Below are 12,618 nucleotides of genomic sequence, written 5' to 3'. Positions count from 1 at the left end.
GGGGTCAGTGTGAAGTGGCTACGACCATTTAAAAAAAAAAAGAAAAAAAAAAGTGTCCCTAAAGTTTAGGACTTTTTCTCTTACAAAATTCCAACATTTGTCCCCAACGGTCTTCACAGTCCCCCGCCAATTTCGCTTCCCCTCTTCAATCTTTTCTTTTACTCAGTCTCTCCCTGCTTCCAGTAAATCCGCACATTTCCAGACCTTTTCAGATCCAAAAAAATGTTCCCCATATCACCACTTCCATTTCTCCTCCCCCTCCTCCTCCTCCAACTCACCGCCACTCTCCTCCTCCTCCTCCTCATCCTCTTCAATCTCAACCACTGCATCACCCTCCTCTCCAACTGCTTTCGAGGTTTTTCGCCTTCCCGGCTCTCTGATTGGTTCCAATCTCATTTTGGTATCCAAAAAATGACCCTGAAGGGCACCACCAGCCAGGCCTGCGCCGCGTGCAAGTACCAGCGAAGGAAGTGCAGGGCGGAGTGCCCCTTGGCTCCCTATTTCCCGCCGGACCAACCCAAAATGTTCCAAAACGCACACAAGCTTTTCGGAGTCAGCAACATTTTGAAAATACTTAAAAATCTCGAACCTCGCCAGAAGCTGGAGGCCATGAGGTCCATCATATACCAAGCTAACGTGCGCGACAAGTTTCCGGTCTACGGGTGCTGGGAGGTGATCTGGCAGCTCCAGTACCAAATCCTTGTGGCGGAGGAAGAGCTCCAAGCTGTTCATCAACAGCTGGCAATGTACAGACAGCACCACCAGCAACAGCACCAGATTTCGTCCATGCCGGAATACGTGACGTCACAGTTAGAGCTAGGGATGGCTCCGCCCAACAATCCCCTCCCACTTTTCATTCACAATCCTCCCCCTTATAATCATAATAATAACAACAATGCCACCGCGGTGGCTCCAGTAAATCAACACCAACAGCAATCTTACTCTAACAGCAGTGATGCTGCTTACAGCTCTGCTGCTTATAATATTGACTCCAAAGACATCATCAACACCAACACCAATAACAATAATAATGATGCTGGAAATCCGATGTGGATTTCGAATCCTTTTATGACTAACAACAGCAACAACAACAATAATAATTCTGAGGCGATTCAATCTGAACTCGGAGTTCTTCAGCCGCTCTCTATCCAACCTGAAGTTGTTCAAGATTATGATGAGTTGCATCCGTTCTTTGACACCATCGATGATAGACAGTCATACATTGATTCCAAAGAGGCTTATGATTCAAGGTACATTTTTTTTTATCACTTTGGTTATGTATTTGTTCAAATTTTTATCTTTACGATTCAAAGAGATGCAGTGCTGAATCTAAGTGGATATGCAACTGTAATTCACTAAATGATGAGAATTTACTTGCAGCTCGGAAGAATCGTTCAAGGACACAACACGATCCATGGAGCATGCAGAGAATGCATTGAAGAATGCTGCAGCATGCTTTAGTCTAACCAGTGTCAACTGATGATCAGTAAGCATAAACTAGATAAAGCAGTGTGGTTGTTGTTCTTCTATTATTCATTTAATTTCTTTCTGTTACGAATTTGATTATTCACACGAGAAACCAACAATTTTGTTTTCTTCTTTTTGTTTTTGTTAATAAAAACCAACAATACGGAGCACCTTACTTCTTTTAACTTCAATGTTCTACACCTGAGTTTATGACTGACAATTTGTTTACTCGAATAAATATTTTACTTAGTTTTTCAACTCTTACTAGCTATAGCGTAATATATATCTGATAACAAGGCAAATTCTAATTGGAAATTTTATGAAATTCCTCAAAATGGGGAAATTTAATAGATATTCATAACTAGTGAGATTTATATACTAGTACGAGCTTTTATTTACATATAAAATAGCTTTGAAACAGTCATGGTACCGTTTGGAATTGCGTCATAGAAGTCTCCGCAATAGGGCACTTGTGGTAAAGCCAGTGAAAGGGAGCAGTTCCGTTTGGAATTGCATCATAGAACCCTGGTGTTGTATGAACCACAATTGGGGCACTTGTGGTAAAGCCAGTGAAAGGGAGCAGTTCCATTTGGAATTGCGTCATAGAAGCCTGGTGTTGTATGAACCACAATAGGGGCACTTGTGGTAAAGCCAGTGAAAGGGAGCAGTTCCTCTCTTCTCACAGTCATTGCAGAGTATGACCTGCAATTTGTTTAGCAGATCAATGCACATCTAGGTTTGGATGCAATTAGAAGCTAATTAGTATGACAAGAAAAATAGGATGACAAACCTGAGTTTGGCCAGCGTACTCGTCTGGAGTTTCCTGTTTAGCCAAAAATGCATCCAACATTTTAAAATACACCTGCAAGACAATCATATGGTTCGAGGGCCACAAGACATCACACAACTCAGTTGGATACAATTCAAAGCTTAAGCTCAAGACAAACTCGAGTTACGTCTGCATAGAATTCACATGGTTAAAGTTTCTTCAAATCATAAAGAACAATCACAAAGATTGGTGAAAATTCTAACATCTTCCTCCACATATTTTGTAGACCAGTGTTTTTGTTTCCTAAGTTTATATCTTTTTCTAATAGTGCATTTGGATGGGGGACTTTAAAGTTTCAAAGAACCTTTGGTAGAATTGTCATGTTTGCACTGCAAAAATCAAATAGAGGGACTTGAAATGGCTAGATGAAATACATTTGAGGGAACTTTGAAAGGTGTTATTTTGAAAGTCCTTTGTTTAGCGTCTTTGTAGTGCATTTGTAGTGTACTAGTAGTAGTTTTGTAGTGCCGAAGTAGTTCATTGGCACTGTTTTTGTAGTGCGTGTTTACAATTGAGTCTAAAATTCCTTGGTACTTGGAAGTCCCTCATCCAATCATAGTACGCAGGAATATATTGCAGCAAAATAAATTCCATATTGTCAGCTCACCACTTCAATCCTAACAATTTATAAGGAAACTGCAAAAGACTATATAAGGTATTTCGTAACTGACCTGCATGTCCCCGAGTGACTTGCCACAGATTGGGCAGGTATAATTCGTAAAGGTGTAGGCCTAGGAGCAGGAATAGAAGTACCATTTAAGAAGTCTGCAAAACCTCTAGGGAGAAAAGCAAGAAATTATGAAAGGGAAATACCTCAAAACATGTTGAGTGCATCAAATGACCACATGGAAGGGACTTCACTGGAGAATTTGAGGTGAAGATGTCTTCATTGCAAATAGGGCAGTTATCCATGAAGCATTTCTCTCTGCATGTGTGCTTCAATAGAGAACGGGACATGCAGGCATTACACGTCATGCAATGGAAGTAGTCAATACCCAATCCCTTTCCAACTCGGCACAAGTTACAGTAAGGACAATGGTAGATGACCCTGTTAAACAGCTTCTTCATGAGAACCATTAAAAATCTGGAACCGGTAAGTTTAAATTAAGATAGCCAATTGGCATGGGAAGGTAGCATAATTTTATATACTGAATACTTAAATCCCTTAAGGTTGTCATTGTGGTGACTAGTCCATAGATAGAACAAAATCGCCTAATGAGGTACTGAGATTATAGACTATCCTAGCATACAAGTCAGCATAGTACCATCTATGGTTCAACTTAAAGTCACCCATTCAACAAGTTTTATATAACCTTATGAGAAAAGCGCTACAATAAAGTAGGCCAATCAGGATAATCACCGTTCGTTATCAAATATTTTGCAGATCCTGCAAAAGTATTTTGCCATGGAAAAGTTACTGCAGGATGCAGTTGAGCATGTGGGCCCAACTGTCTGCATCTTCAAGCATTTCATGCACATCATCTCTATTATAGATTTCCTGCATAAGCAGAAAAAAATTAAACGAGAACGAAAACTATAAAATTAATATTCATAGGCACTGTATAACATATAACTCATAATGTTTATACCTATCTATCTCATGATCAGCCATCTCATCATGGCAGCGTATGCAAGTGTAAAGTTGGTTGCAACAGGCAGCAAAAAGCTTACAGTTCCTCTTATAGTGTTTACAACCATAGGTTACTCCAAGAGGGTCATGATAGGATGGATGCTGACCAGGAAATTCTTTCCCATTACTTGCAACTGTTAATTCAGAGTTCTGTCTGGCTATCCAACGGCTGATACAGTATAAATATTGAAAGTTTGTCATTTAGTTTATGTCACATTTCACGGGCATGTAGCAGACAGAGAGACATATTACAAAATAAGAAAAAGCACTAACAAGTCTTAGCAAGTTTAGTGAAATCAAATAAGCTACTTTTGTCTAGGGAAGCACACAGCATATATTATCTGGTCATCAGGACCATCAATAAGATTATAGAAAATTTTCATTTAGTGTTAGTGTTTGTTGTTAAGTTGAGCTGCATACACATTCTTATTATCTCATTTCCTAACAGCTTAAGTTTTGGGATTAACAATACATTAACATAGTATCAGTTTTTGTTTGATCTTGTGTTAGAATCTTGTTGAACCCTGTTTCTGGTAATTTTTGTGATCATGTGTGCGGTCTGACTTAAATAAGTTGTATTGTAGGCCGTCATCTAAAGGGGTGTGTGCATGTGTGTGTACGCGTGTGCGTATTGTTGATTTAACTTGATAGTTGGACACCCTTCCTAACAGCTTAAGTTCTTGTTAATTGGGATTGATGGTAACTTAACAAATAGGAGAAATCAAGTAGCATGACACTCTTGCTTCAACAAATAGGAGAAACCAAGTAGCCATAGAGGATTTGGCTCTTACACTAGCAATAGAACACATTGGTAATTGATGATACTCAAATACCTTGTACACATACCAAGGTATTTTTGCCTCTTATAAGGAATATCCATGTCGATGGTGTACTCAGTTTACTCTGACATGTATAAATTGGAATTCTATGTTCCTCCTAAACAAGGACAGAAAACAATAACAGAACGAAAATTAGGACAGGAATTGACCAACCTCATTATCAGGTTCTGGATCATATGTGGTTTCTTCTGAGGATCCAAGGAAGAGTCGCGGGAGATTTTTATTACTGCAGCCTGCATATCCTCTTGACTAAGTGTCAGCAGGCACTCACAGTACTTGGATTTCTGGCTTCTTTGCAAAAGGTGACCTGGATCATCGATTTGATTTGTGGCATTTTCAACTTCTTGTAACTTCTTCTTGTTACCTTCATCACAAAGTCTTGTACATTCTGTATCGGTGGAAATACATTGATCACCTCCGGGACCTTTTGGCTTATAACCCACCTCACTATTTTCCGATGGCTTGGTATTAGCACTATGGGAATCTTTTTCTGGAAAATTGATACTTTTGTTACAACATCTTCCTTCTTGTTCACTTGATCCACACAGATAGGCAGAGACAACCTCCAATGGATCTTCAGTCCATGAAGGAGGTACAATGGACTCCTCTACCAACTTAGCTGTCTCATATCCCTCCCACCATTCTCTCAACCACTCATCAAACATCGTGTTTCGTGTGACCTGGCGCCATAGAGTAATCATGACTTGCTGTTCTTCTTGTGTCAAAGCGTCCATTAGCCAAGGTAACATATCTTGCAATATTTTTGCTTCTGTTCTACCAAGTATGCATCCCACAATCCTTTCTTGCTCTTCAATGGAGAAGCATGCTTTAAACAAGGGCCAGAGCTCAAATTCTTCACGATGAACATGTTCAGTCAGTAACTTGCAGGTTGATGTGCACATGTCATGAAGCCTCCTGCACAGCTGATGGTGCTTCTGCATTTTATTATCCACTGCATTTGAATCGACTTCAGAAGCTGAAACATGCAATATAGACATCTCATCCAGAACGAGGGATATCTTGTGAAAGTGTTCAACTTCTAATTTGTGGTCTATCGTGTAAGAGTGGCTAATGTTTTGCAGTTTTCCTTTTGTCTCTAAAGCTGGAAAGGCAACTTCTTCCTCTGCTTCACTATGTATTTGATTTAGAAACTGTATAAGTTGGAATCGCCGGCAAAACTCTGAGAGAAAATCAGCATTGTCGGCCAACTGAGCTGAGCCAAATACAAGGTATTCCAAATCTTTCTTGAGAGCCTTGTGGAAGAAAAATATGAGATCTATTGGTTTTGGTTCATGAAGAGCATAACCAGGATGGTTCTCTCCACTAAGACTTTCAGGAAAGTGATATGAAGTTTTCACTGTTCCAGTGAAATATAAGTGAAGTTTGTTTCTGCTGGAATATGACGTCCTATAATTCCTGGCAGAGTCAGAGGCACAAGATGAAGAGTATAACAGAGATTTCTTGCCCTTATCCAAAGAGATTGGCTCCATTAGCTTAGTGTTTGATGCCTCAATAGGTTTCATATTGGAACTTAAGGAGGAAGATCCACTAGTATTATAGAATTGCTTTAAGGAAGTGCATCTGCTCTTGAATATTTGCTGCAACTCCTCACGAAACTTTTCAACAGAGGTCTTACCTGAATGACCAATGCGGAACCACTCATGTAAGAGGGATGCAAATGATTTATTGACTAAAGAATCTCCCTCCTTCAAGTTGCTAAGGATGGACCAGGATTCGTCCTCAGATAAGCAAGCCGAAAACCAAGTAGTCATGCACTTTAGCAACCCAAGTGGCAGAATATGAAGGCTTGCATACAAGAGTTGCAACTGCATATCATGACTGCAATTCTTCCTTACAATGGGAACTACCTGGTAAAAACTGTAGGTGTTAATTTGCAATCAATATAGAAAATATTTTCTTAATGATTATTTAGTAGCATATTGCCCCACAAAGAATTCTCTAAGTTTTTCATCGAGAGTAGAGTTAAACTAGATGCCCTATATCATCAGAAAGAAAGCCTGGTGTGCTGATATTTCGATTTATAATAATCTTCAACAAACATAGAGTACCTTGGTTTCTTGGAAAGCAAAGTACTTGTTAATTCCCACCAGAAAAGACTCCAGTTCCCAGCAAAGCTTCTCAACAAATTTGCTCAAAGGCGTTCCATCTTGAGGCTCATGGTATAGCAACCTCTGCAAACCTTCAACGTGGCTTTCATTCGGAAATTGTTCACTGTAGGGGTAAAGGCAGCCGTTGAAAAGTTCATTCAACACAGGATGATATAACTTCTCCAATGCACTGCTGCAAGTCAGAAAATATTCGCTGAAGAATTAATTAACTGAACAGAAAAAAGATAAGCACATACGGACGTCAACAACCACATTAATTACCTGTAGAAATTAAGGACATCTACAAAGAATTTTAGCTGGACAACTACTGAATCAAGATTCAAAAAACTGCTCGCGCTTCTTAGTTGATATAGCTCCTCCAGAATTGTCTTCAAATCTTTCCTAATGACTCCATGCCAAAAAGGAAGGCCATCAACCGGATTGTATCCAATATCAGAGTGAATGCAATCTGCCTTAATGTGTCTTTTATATTCTTCTAAAAACCTTTTGGGCGAATGAGACTTCAGTAACCTTTTCATGTCTGCATATTCGCCGGCTTGTTGAGCTCCTCTAGAATTCTTGGTGGCCCCAAAGGAGGATTGTTCATTGCTAGCAAGCCAAAAATTTACCACCTTCACAAATATTTAAACTAGTAACTACCAAGAAGTTCATTCATACTAGGGTAATACCATCGGTCAGGATCTACCTCTTGAAGTGATTTTTCGTCAGGTACAATTGCTTTTATGCAATGTCTAACTTCCTCTTGTTCATCAGGTGGAAGAAAGGAGATCGTCCACGGAAGTAGATCCTCAAGCAGCAATAAAGGAACGCTGCACAGGAACTGCCACACAAGTGCAGCCTGTTCTTCACGACAGAACTGCTGCAGGATCAAGGGAAAAACCTGCAACACACACACACACAAAATTCGGTAATGCAAAGCAATACAATCAAATATTTACTCAAACTACATTGTTGCAAATAACATTTCGAATCTGCTTCAATAAAGATTTCGGCTAGTACCTGCTGTTCTTCTTTCAGCATATGCTGGGAAACGAATTCCTTCAGCGTCCCAATGCCAAACACAAGTTCTTGAAATTGCTTGGAAAATTTCTCATTCTCGTTTTCCTCTAACAAAACATCCAAGCGATTGAAAATTGAGTCGAAGAGACCGTCTATACTCATATGTTCTAGTGAATATGTACTAGCTACATTTTTTGTTCGCCCATCTAACGCTAAAAAAATTACCTGCCAACGAAATTAAAAATTAAAGATGCAAATTCCATTGCAAAGTTAATGCAGCTTCTCACATTTTAACTAATCAAATTTTGACAAAGTTTTCATCTTTAAAACAATTTGCTCAAGCAGTTAACTAATCAAATTATGCAATTCTAATTTCTAATTAGAACAATTAACTAATTCGGAACTAAAGAATTCAGCTTTAAAGAATTTGATTCAGTTAATTAGTTAAATTACGAAAAGTTATGAACTGTTAATCAATTCGGAAACTTTGAGCTGACCTCGTCCTCTGCAGAGCAGTGGGACTCATACGCGAGCTTGAGGAACTCAAACCGCCGCAGAAGCAGGAGAACGAAGTCGCGGTCTAGGAGGTCGCGTGAGCCACTCTCCAAGGCGGCGGTGGTCACGAGGCGGAGATCGAGGAGCTCGGCCTGCAGCGCCTTGTGGAAGCAGACGAGCAGGAGGATCGGCGTCTGAGCGAGCGGGACACGTGTCGCGGATGCGGAGGACTCCGGCTGGGCATCGTTTTGCGAAGGGAGGAGGAGGCATTGGGGAGAATCGTCGTCGCCGCCCATCCACCGTGAGACGACGACGTCGTTCAAGAACCATGAAGGTTGAGAGAGAGAAAGGGAAGTTCGGCATTGCGAAGGCCTTGGGATTTTAAACACTCTGGTTTTGAAGGCTCCCACAAGACTCCTTCCTCTCTCTCTCCTCCCTCTCTCTCCTCTCTCTCTCTCCGTTCCCCAGCCATCACAAAGACATTCAAAATTTTTTTTTTTTTTAATTTAAATTTTTGTGAATTTTTTATTTAGTACTTGTCGCCACGGCCGGTGATTGCGACGTCGTACTGAACGCCCAACGCCGGATAGTATACCAACCACAAGCGCGCCAACTGGAGACTGGAAAACACGCGGGAAAAAAAGTTGTGGGCCTTTTTGTCATTCTATCCAACCACTTGTATGTTGTATTATAACTCCGTTGTAACGAATCGTGTTTCCAGTACACTCAAAATTTTCTCTTACGATTAGAGACATTGTTGTTTTGCTATCTTGCTCGGGTTTGGCTTATCAAATACTTGAATTTGGCTTTAATGATACGTATGCTTAATTGATTTGTGATGCCGTTGGTACTTAACTGCTTTGTAACACTATTGTTGACCCTAAAGACTACCAAACCTACGTGGTGCGCATGCCGAGTAACTAATGAGCTAACTATGTCATTCGGTTGATGTGAGGCGTGCCAACTCGTCGACCGAGCTCTGCCGAGGAGTAAAATGTGTTGATGTTACGTTGAGCACGTGGCTGACTTTTCGATCTTGCGACTGCGGTCGAGGAAGGAACACGTCTCGGCCTTTGGGTTCTACAACCTGAAGACAATGCTGCTAATTTTGCGAAGTTTACAAATCGTCGGCACCATATTCGGTCATAATGATTATATTCGTAAGGGTATAAGCACACCGAATCGACACCAAAGTATATGGGCATAGATACTCAAAACAGATATATGTCTTGATGGTAAATGTGGTTCAGCCGTCAGAATGCCGAACTCTAAAGCTTACTTGTGAGTATCCAATCATAAAATAACTCGACGTTCAATATGCAAAGCCCTAGTAAACTGTAACACATCACCTCGCCGAAAAGGCTAATGAGATGACATCTACCAATAAAGACCCAAAAGTCTTTCTCGACCGAGACTTGGATAGATAACCAGTCGGCCTCAACGCAGTGCTGTTTATCCACACTGAAGGTGTTCCACAGTCGGCTGGTTCTATGGCGATAATGTTATTTATCCATATTGAAGGTATCACCGGTTGCCTTCACAGTGTTGTTTATCCAAACTGAAGATGTGTCAGTTGAAAAGGAAAATAAAAATTTCAAGGTTGTTAAGAGGTTTCGCTAAAGCGAAGGTTTGCGCAGGGCAGTTTGTGTGTTGAATTGGAGGGGCCTTAATGGTGTCATCATCCCTCTATTTATAATAGTCATCTTACTTCCAATCGAATCATAACCATACTCGGATTATAACTCATTCCCCCGATCCAACCTTATCTCGCCCAGTCCTACTCCTACTAGGACTTTGAACCCAACCCCCTTATCAGGCCGCATTCAATCCCAAACTTCAACATCCTTATCCTGTCAAAACTCCTTCTCATATCAGAATTCAACCACCCATGGATTCCTAATAGGACACGGTCGGCCTTGGCTACGTGGCCCATAAACCAGATGACCCCCAACGACTCCTAAGTACGGCCTCTGGGCCGAGAACAACTCTAAACTTGGCCCAAACAACTATACAAGAGCATCAATTATATGTTTAATAAAACAATAATGTAAAATGAGAGAGTGAATGTGCAAAAATCACTTATCTATTTTAATTAAATAACATATTGCTACGTATAAACGTTAAACACATGACATACGTGATTGACAACATTGCCGATACTATGTATAAAAGTCGAACTCTTGATAATGTATGAGAATTTTTTGCTACAAAATATTAGATATTTTGCAAAGTTTTTAACCGTTTAGATCTTTAGTCAACAACACAAAAATCAAAATTTAAGAGTTAAAAACTCAAAATATTTTATACTTCTGAACACCATAATTTTTTTATAGTTTATAATTAGACAATAGCATCTTGACGCTATTATCTCAACTACCATACTCTAGTACTGGCATTGGCGAATGACACAATGATAATAAAAGGAAAGTTGAAATGACTTTATAACTCTTTCCTGCTCCAGAAAAGTAGATTACCGTGATGAAGACATCAACGGGTGATTTTATTAATTGAAAAATATACAAGTTTTTATTTGTCTCCATTTTTGTGTACATGTTTCCAGCTACAAGAGTCCAAAGTGGGTGGCTTTGACAACCTCACCCTCCAACTGCTTAATCCTACCCTCCAATTGTTTAATCCTTCCCGCCAATTGTTTAATCGTAATTAGATCAGTTTAACCTTGTTTAATAACGTTGAAATTTGGCCGATAAAAAACAGCCTAAAACTAAATCACCATGTAATGCGTCGGTTTTGGGTGGGCCGAACGGCCTTCTTCACGCCGTCCTGCTTCTGGCTCCTTCTTCTTGTGGAGTTAAGCGCTGCGTTTCGGTGCGGGGATTGTCGTCACGTGCGGCAGGTCAACCGTCGAAGTTCCTAATCCTTTTGTCCAGATGTGCACGTGCGTCAAATCCTCCGGCGTGTGGCTTCCATGTGTCTGCACGTTCCCGCCTCAGCTTTTGGTGCCACGGCGACCCCGACTTTTCTCAATTGAAAAGTCAGAGTACAAGAGTAAATTGTAACAATAGTCTCTTAATTTTAATCAAATTGAAGTAATGATCTTGCAATTAAAAATTCATTACCATTAGTCTTTCGACTCATCAAAATGTGTAAGTATAGTCATTTTTGTCAACTTCGTCAAAATTTTGTCAAAATAAATTATGTTGGAAAGACCATTGTTACAATTGAGGTTCCTTAACTCATCAAAACGTGTAGCTATGGTCATTTTCGTCAATTTCATTAGAATTTTGTCAAAATGAGTTATGTTGGAAGGATCATTGCTATAATTAGGTTAAAGTTGATGAACTATTGCTTCAATTTGGTTAAAGTTAAGGGATCATTTCTTCAGTTTGATTAAAATTGAGGGACCAATGGTAATAAATTTTTAGTTAAATGACTATAGATGCACGTTTCGATAAGTTGATGGACCAATGGTAATGGATTTTTAGTTGAGGGACCATTGCTTCAATTAAATTAAAGTTAAAGGATCATTGCTGTAATTTACTCAAAGTACAAATTCATGAATTAACATCAATAATCATGGTTAAAATGAATAATTAGTAATCATAACAACACAAAATGACGAAAGGATGGTCACAAATGCTGTGGCAGATACAATAATCTAAGTAATATTAAGGGGGGTTTATAAGAAGCATAATGTTAGAAAGGCTAAATTTTTAAACTAAATTTGTAAATCAAATAATGTGTCACTAATAGGAATTAAGCATGTTAACTGATAGTTAATTAATAATCTAATCACCAACAACCACATCATATGGTTTATACAATTTGGTTTAAAAATTTGGTCTCATAGCATTACCTGTAGGCCTAAGGTCATTGGTCAAGTTAGATTGCACGCCAGTCGACAGATGCCAACAGTTTCTAAACAAACGTGTCGACTGATGTCAATAGTTTTGAGTGAGCATGTCGACAAATGCCAACATATGTCAAGTGAGCCTATCAGGGCCGGTCCAGAGATTTTTGAGGCCCGGGGCGACGTAAAAAAAAGTGCCCAAACTTTATATAAGAAAATTATTTATTTTCACACGTAAGACATTGATAAAATTATACTTAGAAAAGCACTTCAAACTCAATAATTTAGATACACAAAAAGACTAATTTATTTTGTATTGAGAGAATAAAACCAAACAACTCTAGGCTTATAAGTAGATAGATGATAAGTTTTGTTTTCCATTTGAACTTTGAAAGTGTTTTTGTATAAATCATGAGGTGTTT

At 39.4% G+C, this 12,618-nt stretch overlaps 2 protein-coding genes across 7 annotated transcripts; one reads left to right on the top strand and one right to left on the bottom strand.

Annotated features, from left to right (window-relative positions):
• Positions 1-141: 141 nt before the first annotated feature.
• LOC126601021 (LOB domain-containing protein 27-like) lies at positions 142-1,652 on the top strand. The gene is made up of 2 exons (XM_050267745.1): positions 142-1,250; positions 1,381-1,652. Exons 1-2 carry the CDS (start codon positions 223-225, stop codon positions 1,478-1,480), a joined length of 1,128 nt encoding a protein of 375 aa, XP_050123702.1. The 5' UTR covers positions 142-222; the 3' UTR covers positions 1,481-1,652.
• Positions 917-8,881, bottom strand: LOC126601018 (zinc finger protein BRUTUS-like At1g74770). Of its 6 annotated transcripts, XR_007615665.1 has the most exons (14): positions 8,391-8,881; positions 7,894-8,118; positions 7,580-7,774; positions 7,156-7,505; positions 6,835-7,066; positions 4,919-6,633; positions 3,886-4,095; positions 3,657-3,794; positions 3,110-3,344; positions 2,968-3,027; positions 2,258-2,329; positions 2,067-2,169; positions 1,898-1,981; positions 917-1,153 (listed from the first exon to the last, which is right to left on the bottom strand). XR_007615665.1 is itself a non-coding variant. In XM_050267737.1 (13 exons), exons 1-12 carry the CDS (start codon positions 8,682-8,684, stop codon positions 2,068-2,070), a joined length of 3,828 nt encoding a protein of 1,275 aa, XP_050123694.1. In that variant the 5' UTR covers positions 8,685-8,881; the 3' UTR covers positions 1,768-1,981; position 2,067. The 6 variants fall into 6 exon arrangements, 4 of the variants coding, with proteins under 4 accessions (XP_050123694.1, XP_050123693.1, XP_050123695.1 ...); XR_007615664.1 differs by having other exon boundaries at positions 1,898-2,169; XM_050267737.1 differs by lacking the exon at positions 917-1,153 and having other exon boundaries at positions 1,768-1,981.
• Between the last annotated feature and the right edge of the window lie 3,737 nt (positions 8,882-12,618).

This window comes from Malus sylvestris, chromosome 14 (genome assembly GCF_916048215.2).
Source record: "Malus sylvestris chromosome 14, drMalSylv7.2, whole genome shotgun sequence".
NCBI lineage: Eukaryota > Viridiplantae > Streptophyta > Magnoliopsida > Rosales > Rosaceae > Malus > Malus sylvestris.
This window is presented reverse-complemented; position numbering and strand designations above follow the sequence as displayed.

What these genes read in the sequence shown, in the direction of transcription:
- LOC126601021 (XM_050267745.1), top strand. Translation starts at nt 223, where the DNA reads ATGTTCCCCATATCACCACTTCCATTTCTCCTCCCCCTCCTCCTCCTC. An exon ending in AAAGAGGCTTATGATTCAAG is followed by an intron (nt 1,251 to 1,380) that starts GTACATTTTTTT and finishes ATTTACTTGCAG; the next exon opens with CTCGGAAGAATCGTTCAAGG.
- LOC126601018 (XM_050267736.1), bottom strand. Translation starts at nt 8,684, where the DNA reads ATGGGCGGCGACGACGATTCTCCCCAATGCCTCCTCCTCCCTTCGCAA. An exon ending in ACTGCTCTGCAGAGGACGAG is followed by an intron (nt 8,119 to 8,390) that starts GTCAGCTCAAAG and finishes TTTCGTTGGCAG; the next exon opens with GTAATTTTTTTAGCGTTAGA. An exon ending in GCTGATCATGAGATAGATAG is followed by an intron (nt 3,795 to 3,885) that starts GTATAAACATTA and finishes CTGCTTATGCAG; the next exon opens with GAAATCTATAATAGAGATGA.